Source organism: Copadichromis virginalis, linkage group LG18, assembly GCF_057382275.1.
Source record: "Copadichromis virginalis isolate Kocher_CV1m ecotype Utaka linkage group LG18, C_Virginalis_male_GT1.1, whole genome shotgun sequence".
NCBI lineage: Eukaryota > Metazoa > Chordata > Actinopteri > Cichliformes > Cichlidae > Copadichromis > Copadichromis virginalis.
This window is the reverse complement of record NC_140635.1, coordinates 5,991,985-6,006,917: the sequence shown is the minus strand read 5'-3', so window position 1 is coordinate 6,006,917 and position 14,933 is coordinate 5,991,985. Positions and strand designations below refer to the sequence as shown.

The 14,933-nt window shown below is 39.6% G+C and overlaps 2 protein-coding genes across 2 annotated transcripts; both read left to right on the top strand.

Moving 5' to 3' along the window:
- The first annotated feature begins 5,444 nt into the window (after positions 1-5,444).
- Positions 5,445-7,556, top strand: LOC146687106 (tripartite motif-containing protein 16-like). Its single transcript, XM_085438130.1, has one exon. It carries the CDS (start codon positions 5,445-5,447, stop codon positions 7,104-7,106), a length of 1,662 nt encoding a protein of 553 aa, XP_085294256.1. The 3' UTR covers positions 7,107-7,556.
- Positions 7,557-10,450: 2,894 nt separating this feature from the next.
- Positions 10,451-13,589, top strand: LOC146687105 (tripartite motif-containing protein 16-like). The gene has a single exon (XM_085438136.1). The coding sequence runs from the start codon at positions 11,621-11,623 to the stop codon at positions 13,271-13,273; it is 1,653 nt and encodes a 550-aa protein (XP_085294262.1). The 5' UTR covers positions 10,451-11,620; the 3' UTR covers positions 13,274-13,589.
- Positions 13,590-14,933: the final 1,344 nt, after the last annotated feature.

Genomic DNA, 14,933 nt, shown 5'->3' with positions numbered 1-14,933 from the left:
TCACTTTGTTAGGTACACCTTGTTTATAGCAGGTATGACCCCTGTTGCTGACAGAACTGCGTCATGAAGTCATGTTCATTAATTGTTGACTTGAATCTGCCGTTCCACCTCATCCCAAAGATGCTCTATTGGAGTACAGTGAACTCATCTTCATGTTCAAGAAACCAGTTTGAGATGATTTGAGATGATTTTGAGATGGAGTGGTAAAGTCTATGTTTTTAGGGGAAATCACTGAAAAAGAAATCATAGCTAATGTAGCAGAATCTAAAAACAAGACATCCACTGACTGATGGGTTAGACATGGTCATCGTAAAAAAGACCTTGGATTGTATAATCAAACCTCTCTGTTATATTTTTAATCTCTCATTTTATTCGGGTGTATTTCCTTTTTTTTTTTTTTTTTTTTTTTTTTCCCCTTTGGATCTATAGCCCTCAGAATTGTTGTCTTAAGGCCAAGAAAGATGCCAACCGGATTTATTTTACCAAGTGGATCATCATGGCCTTGCCATATTGGTCCATTTGATTGACCTTTATTGAATTTATTTTATTTTCAGTTGTTACAAACGGGACAGACATGACTGTGGGATAGGACAGGGGGAAAGAATGAAAGAAAGAGAAGGAGAGAAAGAAAACCAAAGGGGAGAAGAGACGGTGAGAAGGGGAGGGGGGGAGAGAGAGAAAGAAAAACAAACAAACAAAAAAAACAAAACACCTGGGTCACCTGTATGGAGAAAAAACAAACAAACAGAAGAGAAAGCAAACAACAAAGAGCAACATAATAAGAAAAAAAAAAAGCTCCATCACAATAAACTAGCTAGCAGTAGATATCAATAGTTACTAAATAATAAACGATATTGTGCAGCACGCAAGATAGACAGCGCACAATGTGCTTTGAGGCAGCAGCCAAGAAAGCTGTAGTCCGCGTCTGTGAATACCCATGTGTACACCTGTGTGCATACCTGTGTAGATCAGCATGCTTGCATTCCAAAGGTTTCTCCATGTAATGATCTGCTAGGGAGCGTGGGGAGCCACAGCCCTGTCCTCTATGGTATGAAGCAGGTATGGAGGAGATCAAAACTCCAGACATCCAGAGGCCCCCAGAACACAAGAGACAAGAGATTCGGGTGTATTTCCTGACCGAATGAAAGTGGCAAAAGTTATCCCTCTTTATAAATCGGGAGACAGACATAGTTTTAATAATTATAGACCAGTATCATTGCTATCACAGTTTTCTAAAGTGCTTGAAAAATCTCTTTGCACAAAGATTTGATAGTTTCATTGAAAAACATCAACTGTTAAGCGAAAGTCAGTACGGATTTCGACGGAACAGATCAACAGCAATAGCATTAATGAGTACTATTGAAGACATTTCATCAGCAACACATCATAATAAATATACTATTCATTGATTTAAGAAAAGCTGTTGACACTCTGCAACACTCCATCTTGATTTCTAAGTTAAGAACTTATGGTGTGAGAGGAATAGTATTGAACTGGTTAAGCAGCTATTTACATAATAGGTTTCAGTATGTGCAGTGTTTAGGCAATTCATCTGATAGAATGAAAATAGAATGTGGGGTCCCTCAAGGTTCTGTTTTAGGACCAAAACTTTTTAATTTATATATAAATGACATTTGTGATGTGTCAAAAATGTTGAATTTTGTTTTGTTTGCAGACGATACAAATTTTTATTGTTCCGGAGAGAACTTGAAAGAATTGGCTAAAATTATGGTTATTGAAATGAAAAAAATGAAAAAATGGTTTGATGTAAATGAGTTATCACTGAATTTGGAACAAACGAAGTTTATGATATTCGGAAACCGTGTAAAGGAGGAAGAGATAGTATTATCTATAGAAGGGGTATTAATTGAAAGAGTGACATAATTCCGTTTTCTGGGTGTAATAGTGGATGACAAGTTAACATGGAAATCACATATTGAACATGTTAAAAAAAAGTTGGCTAAAAGTATTTATATCCTGGGTAATGTTAGATATATATTAGATTACCACTTAGAGCCCCCGAGAGCAGCCAGTTGGCTTTTCTACCTTTAAAACCTAGGGTAGAAAGGTAGAAGCCTGGCCGGCTGGTGGTAATGAGAATATTATATTTTTCATTGTTTCTACCCTATCTGAGCTATTGTGTTGAAGTATGGGGGAATACATACGTGACTAATATGAAACCATTATATTTATTACAAAAGAGAGCGCTTCGAATTATGCATAATGTTAAATATAGAGAACACACTAATAATTTGTTTATAAAATCGAAATTGTTAAAACTAGAAGACATAGTGAAATTACAGACTTTAACTATTATGTTTAGGGCAAAAAATAAAACACTACCTCTTAAGTTACAAAGTTTATTTGTATTGTGTTCAGAAAATGGGGACGGCAAAAGGAAGTTTTATTTTAGAATAGAATAGAATAGAATTCAACTTTATTGTGTTACGTTTCGGTGTGTCAGTGTTTTGTTTTTGCATGACTTATGTATTTCCTGCTTTACTTTGAAAGTCTGTGTTATCTTAGTGTGTTCAGTTTACATTTTCCCTGTCTCGTCAGGTCTAATTTGCCCCAGCTGTGTTTCCCTCCTGTGGTCCATTCCCTGATTGCCCCTTCTATGTATTTAAACCCTGTGTTTCAGTGTGTCATGGTCGCGATCTCCCCCGTGTTGTAAATAGTTTGGTGTTTTGTTGTAAATAAATAGTCTGTTGTAAATAGTTGTGAATGGGTTTGTTAATACTTTCGTCATGGGATATTTTCGTTTTGGGATTTTGGTGGAGAGCCTTCGTGGTTTTATTTTCCTTATCTTTGTTTTTCTACGTTGCACCCCGGTTGCCTAGGCCGGGGTGTAACAATTGTCATTGCACAGGTACAGGGCAACGAAATGCAGTTTGCATCCATCCAGAAGTGCTTTAGTGATATAGATATATTACAATATATATTAGCAATAGTATAGATATGTAAGTATATTACAGAAATGGGTCTATTATGGTATGTTATAATGTACACGTATGAAGTATGTTGTGAATATTCTATAACTAAGTATGTACAGGCTGTAGTGAGTACAAGCTATGTACAGGCTATGAACAGGATATAAATATGAAAAACTATACAGAATATGAAATAAATAACTTTACAGAAATCTGAGATATACAGCTATACAGAAATGGGAACTATGCAAGTTGTAAACAGTTGTAGGATTAAAGATTATTGAATGTACAGAATGATTATTTACACAGAGCTATACAGTAGTGCAGTTAACATAAGTGAGGGTGTAGATAGTTTCTACAGAGGCTATATAAAGTGCTAGTGGTTGTGAGTGGTGGTTCTGTCCTAAGCACCGGTTTGCTCGAACCACACAAAGGCAAATGTGTCCAACAGTCATCGGCATAAGAAACTGGAATTCTCTCAGTGATCATCTTAAGTGTTGTATAAATGTTTCTCAATTTAAAATCTGCTATAAGAATAAAATGATAAACCAATATGAAGAAGTTGAAAAGAATAGAATTTAATTGCAGAAAAATGATCTTTTAGTTTGATATTTAGTGGTATTGCTCATTGTTGAGTATATTGTTCTGTTTGCTTTGTTTTGTTTTGTTATGTGCAGAAAATTGTCATTGTGTAATTTTGGTTGCCTACTTGTATTACCACAGATAGGGGGCAGGTATTAATAAGAATTTATTCTTCTTCCTGCTCCTTTTCATGCATGGAAACAGTGTTACTTTAATTGAAAGGAAGGTTGTGTATGGGAATGCATTACTGCTGTGTGAAACAAAAAAAGACTTTTCCCCCCATTCCATGCAAGGCCACCTGGGTTGGCTGGAAGACTGTTTACTTAGCCTAGCAGGGCGAAGGACACTGTCTCAGCTGAACTCTGGACACACACACACACACACACACACTTACACTGATATGCACACACTGATCCCCCCTCCGTTTCCAAACGCCTTCGATGCTTGTGCCCTACCGGGGCAGATGGCAGTCGACTGGACCAGCGCAGACATGCTGCAGGACCGGATGCGCTGTCTACACCGGCTCTCTCTTACCCTTTACCCGCCCCTGTTGCTTGTCTTGTGTTTCTATGGTGTATTGGTAGTCATGTGCTTTTTGTGCTGAGGTGTTTTTTCTGTTATCAAACTGTTCTCCCACTAGGAGCTCAGTCTGAGTGGAGTTTTTTTTCTCCTCCTCTTACCTCATGTTATGTATTTTTGTTGTTTTTTTCCTATCAGCCTACCTTTCTGACATGTCTCCCCAATGTGATGTTTGTGTAAAGTTGGTCAGAAGGTTTCTTTGTAAGTGTGCATGCGCCATTAGCGTGCTGCCTGCTGTAACCCTAATTTCCTTTGGGATTAATGAAGTATTCTGATTCTGATTTACCCATTAAGATTTTAAATGAAACGATAAACAAAGGCCAAGAAAACTGAGTTAAACTCCTGAGTCTACTATATATTTGCACCATGAAGAAATGAATTGTTTGCACCAGTAATAAATAATCAAATATATCAAATTATCATCAATATTTAAATAAAAGCAAGCATTGCACCAAACAAAACAACAATTCAACAGACAGTTCTATAAAACTGTGGATGATTCAAAGTGCTGCTATAACTGCACAACAAAACTGCAGTGAGAAAAGCTTTGGATGTTCAGTTTAGTTATAATGACAGTTAAACAACTAAAATACTCGATTAAGTAGGTGAGAAAAAGTTACATTTACTGGATCAGTTTAAGACCAAAATACATTTGAATGAATTACTGACATGGACACTTTGTGAAAAATTACTAAACAGTTCAGGCAAAATTTTACTAAAACCTTGAATTAAACTTGAAAGTTTTCATTTAAACTCCACAGTGACTGTGTACACAGGAAAAACTACAAAATAATGTTTGTTTGTTTGTTTGTTTTTGTAAACACTGTGGACTGATCTGCATTTGTTGTTGCTAAATTTAAATATTTGTTACTATTTAATGATCATAATCTCATTTGAACATAGGTTTGATTTAGTGGAGTCAGTTGTTCCCATGCATCATTCTGTAAGTGTGAGAATGAACTAAGATTAGAAAATGTCAAAATATAAAGTGTAATTTATTTTTATTCATCACAGCATCCTAAACTTTGCTGAACTTTTTGAAATATAAAATAAACTCGCTGAGTGTTGACTGTCACATTTCAAACATCCAAGTAAAGATAAACTATTAAACTTTAACTGGGTCAGACTTGTTACTGCATGATGTAATCACACATAACACACACTGCATCATGTGATTGGCTCTTGGTTGCTCTGTAAGAATATATCTCCCTTCACAGATGTGTCTGTATCAGGATGGGTCTAAAGGTGAACAAGAGCAGAGATCTGTTTCCCTTCAGAGCACAGAGGTTGTTTCTGTTCAGAGAAAGTCAAACTATCTGACAGTCACTGAGAGACCGTGAAACGGCACAGCACATGAATCAAATGGACCAAACAAAATTCTGCTGTTCAGTCTGTTTGGATCTACTGAAGGATCCGGTGGCTATTCCCTGTGGACACAGCTACTGCATGAACTGTATTAAAAGCTTCTGGGATGAAGAGGAAGAGAAGAAAATCTACAGCTGCCCTCAGTGCCGGAGGACTTTCACAGCGAGGCCTGTCCTGGAGAAAAACACCATGTTAGCAGATTTAGTGGAGGAGCTGAAGAAGACTGGACTCCAAGCTGCTCCTGCTGATCACTGCTATGCTGGACCTGAAGATGTGGCCTGTGATGTCTGCAATGGGAGAAAAATGAAAGCCTTCAGGTCCTGTTTAGTCTGTCTGGCATCTTACTGTGAGAAACACCTTCAGACTCATAATATTGTTGCAGCTTCATTCAAGAAACACAAGCTGGTGGAGCCCTCCAAGAAGCTCCAGGAGAAGATCTGCTCTCGTCATGATGAGGTGATGAAGATGTTCTGCCGTACTGATCAGCAGAGTATCTGTTATCTCTGCTCTGTGGATGAACATAAAGGCCACGACACAGTCTCAGCTGCAGCAGAAAGGACTGAGAGGCAGAGAGAGCTGGAGGTGAGTCGACAAAACATCCAGCAGAGAATCCAGGACAGAGAGAAAGATGTGAAGCTGCTTCAACAGGAGGTGGAGGCCATCAATCAGTCTGCTGATCAAACAGTGGAGCACAGTGAGAAGATCTTCACTGAGCTGATCCATCTCATCCAGAAAAGAAGCTCTGATGTGAAGCAGCAGATCAGATCCCAGCAGGAAACTGAAGTGAGTCGAGTCAAAGAGCTTGAGGAGAAGCTGGAGCAGGAGATCACTGAGCTGAAGAGGAAAGATGCTGAGCTGAAGCAGCTCTCACACACAGAGGATCACATCCAGTTTCTACACAACTACCCCTTACTGTCAGCACTCAGTGAGTCTACAGACTCATCCAGCATCAATATCCGTCCTCTGAGCTACTTTGAGGATGTGACAGCAGCTGTGTCAGAGGTCAGAGATAAACTACAGGACGTTCTGAGAGAACAATGGACAAACATCTCACTGACAGTCACTGAAGTGGATGTTTTACTGTCACAACCAGAGCCAAAGACCAGAGCTGGATTCTTAAAATATTCATGTGAAATCACACTGGATCCAAACACAGCACACAAACAGCTGTTATTATCAGAGGAGAACAGAAAAACAACAGTAATGGAAGAACAACAGTCTTATTCTGATCATCCAGACAGATTTACTTGGCAGCAGGTCCTGAGCAGAGAGACTCTGACTGGACGTTGTTACTGGGAGGTGGAGTGGAGAGGGGGAGGAGTTCGAGTAGCAGTCGCATACAAGAATATCAGCAGAAAAGGAGGGGGTAATGAATGTGTACTTGGACGTAATGACAAATCTTGGGCATTAGATTGTAACAACTACAGTTATACATTTTTGTACAACAACATCCAAACTCGTGTCTCAGGTCCTCGTTCCTCCAGAGTAGGAGTGTACCTGGATCACAGAGCAGGTATTTTGTCCTTCTACAGCGTCTCTGAAACCATGACTCTCCTCCACAGAGTCCAGACCACATTCACTCAGCCGCTCTATGCTGGACTGTTGTTTTATGATTATGGAGCCACTGCTGAGTTGATTAAGCTCAAATAGACTGAAGTCTTTCATATTGTGTGTTTAAATCTGTATTTTAGTTTCATTTTATTTTCTCTCCATCATTTCTGCACAGAGATCAGCTGTCAGTCAAACATTATGGGTGGTACCTCCACATCTTCTAGTTGTTCTCTTGATGTTTCTGAGTTTTTAAAGGAGATCTTTCCTGTGACTGTTTATGGAGGCTATCACTGCTCATCATCATTTTGATTTACTAAAATATTTCTCCACATGAAAATGTAAACTTCTCTATCCTCTAAATGTTTCTGGAATATTTGTCTTGAAAAATGTCGACATTTCTCTTTATGAGTATGGCAGACCATGTGTGTGTGTTTGTGTTTGTTTTTGTCAAAATCATCAAACAAATGAGGAAAAACTGTGATTTTAATGAATGAATTCATATATTGTGTTGATGTTTTATTGTGTGAATAAACTGGAAGGTTTGACTATAAATCAAACTTTGAACAAAGTCTTTTCTTCTGTCTTCATTCCAGGATCTCACTCAAATCTGATGCAGAAAATATGAAACTAATCTGAGAGAATAACTGAAGCAGTTTTCCTCCTGAAGCATCACAAAGTTCAGAGTTCATGTTTAGAGCAGAAGATTCAGCAGTCGCTCTGTGACCTTTCAACTTTCTTCACTACAGTATTAGTCAATGTCAAGTCAAAAGAAACTTTATTGTAATCTCTACTATATCTGGTGCAGCATACAGGGAGACAAGACTATGGGGCTCTGGTTAGATCAGTGCAAAAAAGGCAATAAATAGATAAAGAAAGGAGAAGAAAATAAATAAAAGCTTAAGTCTAAGGTGATCAAGAAACTTCTCAATTAGAATTTACAGTTTGGAGTTTAAAGTGACCAGTGTAGCAGCTTGTAAACCTGGAGTAAATAAATGTCCATAGAGCAGCATGTCTTACAGAGGCAGTGGTGTGTAAAGTGCAAAAGAGTCGGTTAGCAGTTTGTGTGGGGGAGAGAGGGAGTTCACGAGTCTGAGGGCTTGTGGGAAAAAGCTATTCCGCAGTCTGGGGGATCGGGCCCCGATGCTGCAGTAGTGTCTGCAGGATGGAAGGAGAGAAAAGAGTATATGTGAGGGGTGAGAGGGGTCAAGCACGATGCTGGAGGCTTTACTGATGCAGCGGTTTTGTAGCAGAGGGAGAGATGTTCCGATGATCTTGGCAGCTGCTTTAACAATGCATTGTAGTTTGCTAAGATCACCAGCATTGCAGTTGCCAAACCACACGGAGATGCAGCTGGTCAGAACACTCTCAATGGTGCTCTGTAGAACGTGGTGAGGATGGGAGGAGTGAGGTTGGCCCGCTTCAGGCGTCTCAGGAAGTGGAAGCGCTGCTGGGCCTTTTTTTGGTGATGGGGGTGGTGTTGGTGGTCCAGGTGAGGTTGTCTGAGATGTGAACTCCCAGGAACGTGATGCTGGTAACAGTCTCTATCGTGGAACCACGAATGCTGAGTGATGTGTGAGTGGAGTCTTCCTGAAGTCGACAATCATCTCCTTACACTTGTTAACAACAAATCATTTCAAATGAAGTCTATTACAGTTTAACAACTAGTTGATGTGTACAGTGAAACAGTCATGTGACCACAGAACAGCTGAAGACTTAACTGAGGTGAGGATGACACTCAGTGTTTAAAAGGTCACTTTCTGTTGTGTTCAAAGATTTCCTTCAGATATGGTCTTTAATCAGTAAAGCCAGTGATACAGCAGTGTCATTAGCTGTGTTATTGGCACCAGGCTGTGTTTATGTATGTGTTTAATTCTGTCTGAGGATGTCTTCAGCATGAAATGATCATTTGGACACAAATGCACAGACGGAGTTGAGCTGTTTACTGCTGATGAGGAAGGAAAATAGTCTGTTGGATATTAATACAAATTCATAAGCATGAAAAGGCAAGGCAAGGCAAATTTATTTGTATAGCACAATTCAACAACAAGGTGATTCAAAGTGCTTTACAGAGACATTAGAAACAAAAACAAATAAAAAGCATGATTTAAAATTGATTAAAACAAGCAAACAAACAAACTAACTAAACACACACATTTCACACCTGTTCGCGCGATCTGAACCCTTATCGTAAGGGGAGCTACCAGTCCTTCTGTGGACGAGCTACTTTCTATTTTAAATTCCCTGAATTTAAAATACTCTCTAGACCCAGTCTAGACCCAGTTGGGGAGCTACCCAGAAAACAATGTAAATACACTGCGAAATTGTTTTAAATTGGTTATTTTTCATGTTGCATTAATGGTTGTCATTTGATTCAAGAGAACTGCGATCTGTACATCAGTAATCGGCTAGTAAGTCTTTTCTGGGATCGATTGGTAATGGCTTCTTTCTCTACCAGGGGGCTTTCGTGCTCTCTCTCCTCATTACAAAACTAATGCAGAAGAGAAGCATCTCAAAATCACCCTCGTCATTCTTTCCTCCGTGTTTTAAGGTAATGGTGGTCAAAACAGGATATTTTATACTCTGTACGTTGTTGAGATATTTTATAGGTAGTCTTTCGTTATTTTGTGAGCTTCAGAAACATTTTACTATAGATTTTTAGTGGGTAGACCGCGGTTTTGAGCCTCAGTTGCACAATGGCCATTAAGCTAACGGCAGAAGCTACAAACGTTTCTATTGTTATCTATTTTGTACAGAAACATGTTCAGATACAAATAGTAAGCACTCAATTGTTATTTTTGGGTTATTAATTAGCTCTTTCTTCCACTGTGTGACATTGAGCAGTACGCAATGTGAATTACTTATGTTCATTTTTCATTGCATTAAACTACTGCATGAGAGAATCACTTGAAAATCACTCGTAATTTCCCCTCTGCTTTCAGGGGTGTAACATAACTGCGCAATACAGCTGCAGTGAGCAAAGCTTTGGATGTCCAGTTAAGAAATTAAAATACTAAAGCTAAGTAGGTGAAGCAAGCATGCAGTTAATGACTTTTTTACACCACAGTACACTTGGCATTAGGGCTGCCAAGATTAGTCGACTAGTCATTATTACGTCGTTTATCAAAATCGTAAACCACTAATTTAATAGTCGACGCGTCGTTTGAAGCTTTGTAAGATCCTGAAAGACAGGAATAAGCAGTAGGATTTAAGAGTGTAATAACGGACTGAAACAGAAGATGGCAGCAATGCATGTTCAAGCATGCCAGCTGCCGTTAAAGGCAAAAGAAGAAGAAGCAGTCTCCGGCATCGTAGCTCTGTCCAAATTCAGGGGCGGCATCCTTCTGAGGCCGCATTTGTAGGCCGATTGCGTTACAGCGACGCGACGAAGGCTCCGACAAATGCGTCGTCCTTTTCCCTGGATTTGGAGTATGGGTCATGCTAGTGCAGTAAGCTGTGCGTCCAATGGATGCATGGTCTGATCAGTCAACTAATCGCAAAAATAATCGGTGACTAGTCGACGATCAAAATGATCAAGCCCTACTTGGCACTGGTCATTTGTATAATAATTCTTACATAATGAGTAAAACATATGTTTGATTTATTGTAGACAGTTGTTCCCATGCTTATTTTGAGAAAAAGTCAACACGTGAGATTAGTTGTTTCAAGAAAAACTGCCATGGCTGCTGTACCCTCTACAAAATGCCTTGTTTAGATGAGTTAAGAGTGTAACAAATTCATCCTGTTTAATCCACAAGGGCAGGGGTGTCAAAGTCCTGAAACTTTTACATGTGTCCCTGCTGCAACACACCTGAATAAAATGAGTAGGTCATTAGCAAGAGTCTTGACTACATGCTGAGGTGGGAACCCCTAAACCTCAACATTTTTAACTTAACATTCAGCAATTATTTCAACTCAAAACGTTCAGTTATCAGCATTCACACTGCAGTTTCTTCAGAAAATGCATTTTCTAGTTTGAAATAAATGAAAGTGTTGGGAAAAAATGTACTTCAACAATAAAAATGCTTATATTGTGCCACGTTCATTCATGAGCTGCTATAACATGAATCTAATGGCTGAATTGTCACCTCAGTATGCAGTCAGGGCTCTTGCTAATTAATCTAATTTTATTGAGGTGTGTTGGAGCAGCGACACGTGTAAAAGTTTCAGGACCTCAAGGACTGGAGTTTTGACACCTGTGCACAAGGGTGTAACCAGCGTTATCATGGAGCGCTTTATTATCTCAAAAGGTACTATACCAATAAAGTTTTACCTTACTTAAATCATCGCCACAAGGCATTTCGTATAGGCTAAGTTACTAGTTAACAAGGTTAGCTAGGTCACAGTTTTAACTGCATATTGTAAATCAAACATAACAAACCCTGGCACTGATGAAATAAGCATTTATGACTTGTTGTTGCCTCCCTTCACAGATGTGTCTGTATCAGGATGGGTCTAAACAACATGGTGTAAATGCAGTTGCTGGTGAGCCTCATTTCCTGTAGGAGGTGAACAAGAGCAGAGATCTGTTTCCCTTCAGAGCACAGAGGTTGTTTCTGTTCAGAGAAAGTCAAACTGTCGGACAGTCACTGAGAGACGGTGAAACGGCACAGCACATGAATCAAATGGATCAAACAAAATTCTGCTGTTCAGTCTGTTTGGATCTACTGAAGGATCCGGTGACTATTCCCTGTGGACACAGCTACTGCATGAACTGTATTAAAAGCTTCTGGGATAGAGAGGAAAACAGGAAAATCTACAGCTGCCCTCAGTGCCGGAGGACTTTCACACCGAGGCCTGTCCTGATGAAAAACACCATGTTAGCAGATTTAGTGGAGGAGCTGAAGAAGACTGGACTCCAAGCTGCTCCTGCTGATCACTGCTATGCTGAACCTGAAGATGTGGCCTGTGATGTCTGCACTGGAAGAAAAATGAAAGCCTTCAAGTCCTGTTTATTCTGTCTGGCATCTTACTGTGAGAAACACCTTCAGCCACATTATGAAGTAGCTCCATTAAAGAAACACAAGCTGGTGGAGCCCTCCAAGAAGCTCCAAGAGAACATCTGCTCTCGTCATGATGAGGTGATGAAGATGTTCTGCCGTACTGATCAGCAGAGTATCTGTTATCTCTGCTCTGTGGATGAACATAAAGGCCACGACACAGTCTCAGCTGCAGCAGAAAGGACTGAGAGGCAGAGAGAGCTGGAGGTGAGTCGACAAAACATCCAGCAGAGAATCCAGGACAGAGAGAAAGATGTGAAGCTGCTTCAACATGATGTGGAGGCCATCAATCAGTCTGCTGATCAAACAGTGGAGCACAGTGAGAAGATCTTCACTGAGCTGATCCATCTCATCCAGAAAAGAAGCTCTGATGTGAAGCAGCAGATCAGATCCCAGCAGGAAACTGAAGTGAGTCGAGTCAAAGAGCTTCAGGAGAAGCTGGAGCAGGAGATCACTGAGCTGAAGAGGAAAGATGCTGAGCTGAAGCAGCTCTCACACACAGAGGATCACATCCAGTTTCTACACAACTACCCCTCACTGTCAGCACTCAGTGAGTCTACAGACTCATCCAGCATCAATATCCGTCCTCTGAGCTACTTTGAGGATGTGACAGCAGCTGTGTCAGAGGTCAGAGATAAACTACAGGACATTCTGAGAGAGGAATGGACAAACATCTCACTGACAGTCACTGAAGTGGATGTTTTACTGTCACAACCAGAGCCAAAGACCAGAGCTGGATTCTTAAAATATTCATGTGAAATCACACTGGATCCAAACACAGCAAACAAATGTCTGTTATTGTCAGAGGGGAACAGAAAAGTAACATTTATGAAACAACAACAGTCTTATTCTGATCATCCAGACAGATTCACTAACAGGCGTCAGGTCCTGAGTAGAGAGAGTCTGACTGGACGTTGTTACTGGGAGGTGGAGTGGAGAGGGAGAGGAGTTTATGTAGCAGTCGCATACAAGAATATCAGCAGAAAAGGAGGTGAATGTGTTTTTGGACGTAATGACAAATCTTGGTCATTAGATTGTTACAACAACAGTTTTACATTTCGGTACAACAACATCCAAACTCGTGTCTCAGGTCCTCGTTCCTCCAGAGTAGGAGTGTACCTGGATCACAGAGCAGGTATTTTGTCCTTCTACAGCGTCTCTGAAACCATGACTCTCCTCCACAGAGTCCAGACCACATTCACTCAGCCGCTCTATGCTGGACTGACGTTTTACTATGGAGCCACAGCTGAGTTGATTAAAGTGAAATAGACTGAAGTCTTTCATATTGTGGGTTTAAGTCTGTGTTTTAGTTTCATTTTATTTTCTCTCCATCATTTCTGCACAGAGATCAGCTGTCAGTCAAACATTATGGGTGGTACCTCCACATCTTCTAGTTGTTCTCTTGATGTTTCTGAGTTTTTAAAGGAGATCTTTCCTGTGACTGTTTATGGAGGCTATCACTGCTCATCATCATTTTGATTTACTAAAATATTTCTCCACATGAAAATGTAAACTTCTCTATCCTCTAAATGTTTCTGGAATATTTGTATTGAAAAATGTCGACATTTCTCTTTATGAGTATGGCAGACCATGTGTGTGTGTGTTTGTGTTTGTTTTTGTCAAAATCATCAAACAAATGAGGAAAAACTGTGATTTTTAATGAATGAATTCATATATTGTGTTGATGTTTTATTGTGTGAATAAACTGGAAGGTTTGACTATAAATCAAACTTTGAACAAAGTCTTTTCTTCTGTCTTCATTCCAGGATCTCACTCAAATCTGATGCAGAAAATATGAAACTAATCTGAGAGAATAACTGAAGCAGTTTTCCTCCTGAAGCATCACAAAGTTCAGAGTTCATGTTTAGAGCAGAAGATTCAGCAGTCGCTCTGTGACCTTTCAACTTTCTTCACTAAAACAGCTTCATTACAGAGAAACAAGTCACATTTTCTTGATGTTCTTAAGTCCTTTCAAATGTTTTTAATGGTCCTTGAATGCAGCATCAGTGTAGCAGGTTTAAAAGGTCACTTTCTGTTGTGTTCAAAGATTTCCTTCAGATATGGTCTTTAATCAGTAAAGCCAGTGATACAGCAGTGTCATTAGCTGTGTTATTGGCACCAGGCTGTGTTTATGTATGTATTTAATTCTGTCTGAGGATGTCTTCAGCATGAAATGATCATTTGCTCAGCTGCTGTGTCTCATCTCTTATCAGACATTGGTTGGAACAGAGTTTTGTTGCTGACCATCTGACAAGAGGGTGAAGAAAAGCTTCAGGCTTCATTTGGACACTACGTTGGACAGAAGTCTCCACAAAAATGACTCAGAAACACAAATATTATTAATGAAAGTCCAAATGTCAAAAAGGGGTCATACATGATCCTGAGAAATGTCCTTGAACATTTGAACATGAGTCAGAGGGTTGTCAGGTTTCTACACTGCATCGTGGCATCAAGCCTGAGATGTCTGTGGAAACAAGTATGGAGGACACAAATGCACAGACGCAGTCGAGCTGTTTACTGCTGATGAGGAAGGAAAATAGTCTGTTGGATATTAAAGCAGCATTTATTAGAGTAAGAACAGATACTTGTGTCCTTCATTTGATCCCCGTCAATTTACAGAAGACTTAAGGACCCTTTGACTTCTAACATACAGCTGCATGTTTACAATTTTATTATTTATTTATTTATTTATTTCTAGCAAAGCGAGACTTTACTGATTAAAGACATATAATCAGACATATTACTGTTACTCTCTGAAAAAGACTCACATAAAGCAGATTTATCACAAGCAAACATCAAGACACATCCTTCATGGCTTAAAGTTGCAGTGGGACTCTTTCGCCATCTGGTGGTTGTAACAGTTATGACAACTGTTCCTGCATATATGTCCCTCCTCAGTGTGAAGAAGACTGGACTCCAAGCTGCTCCT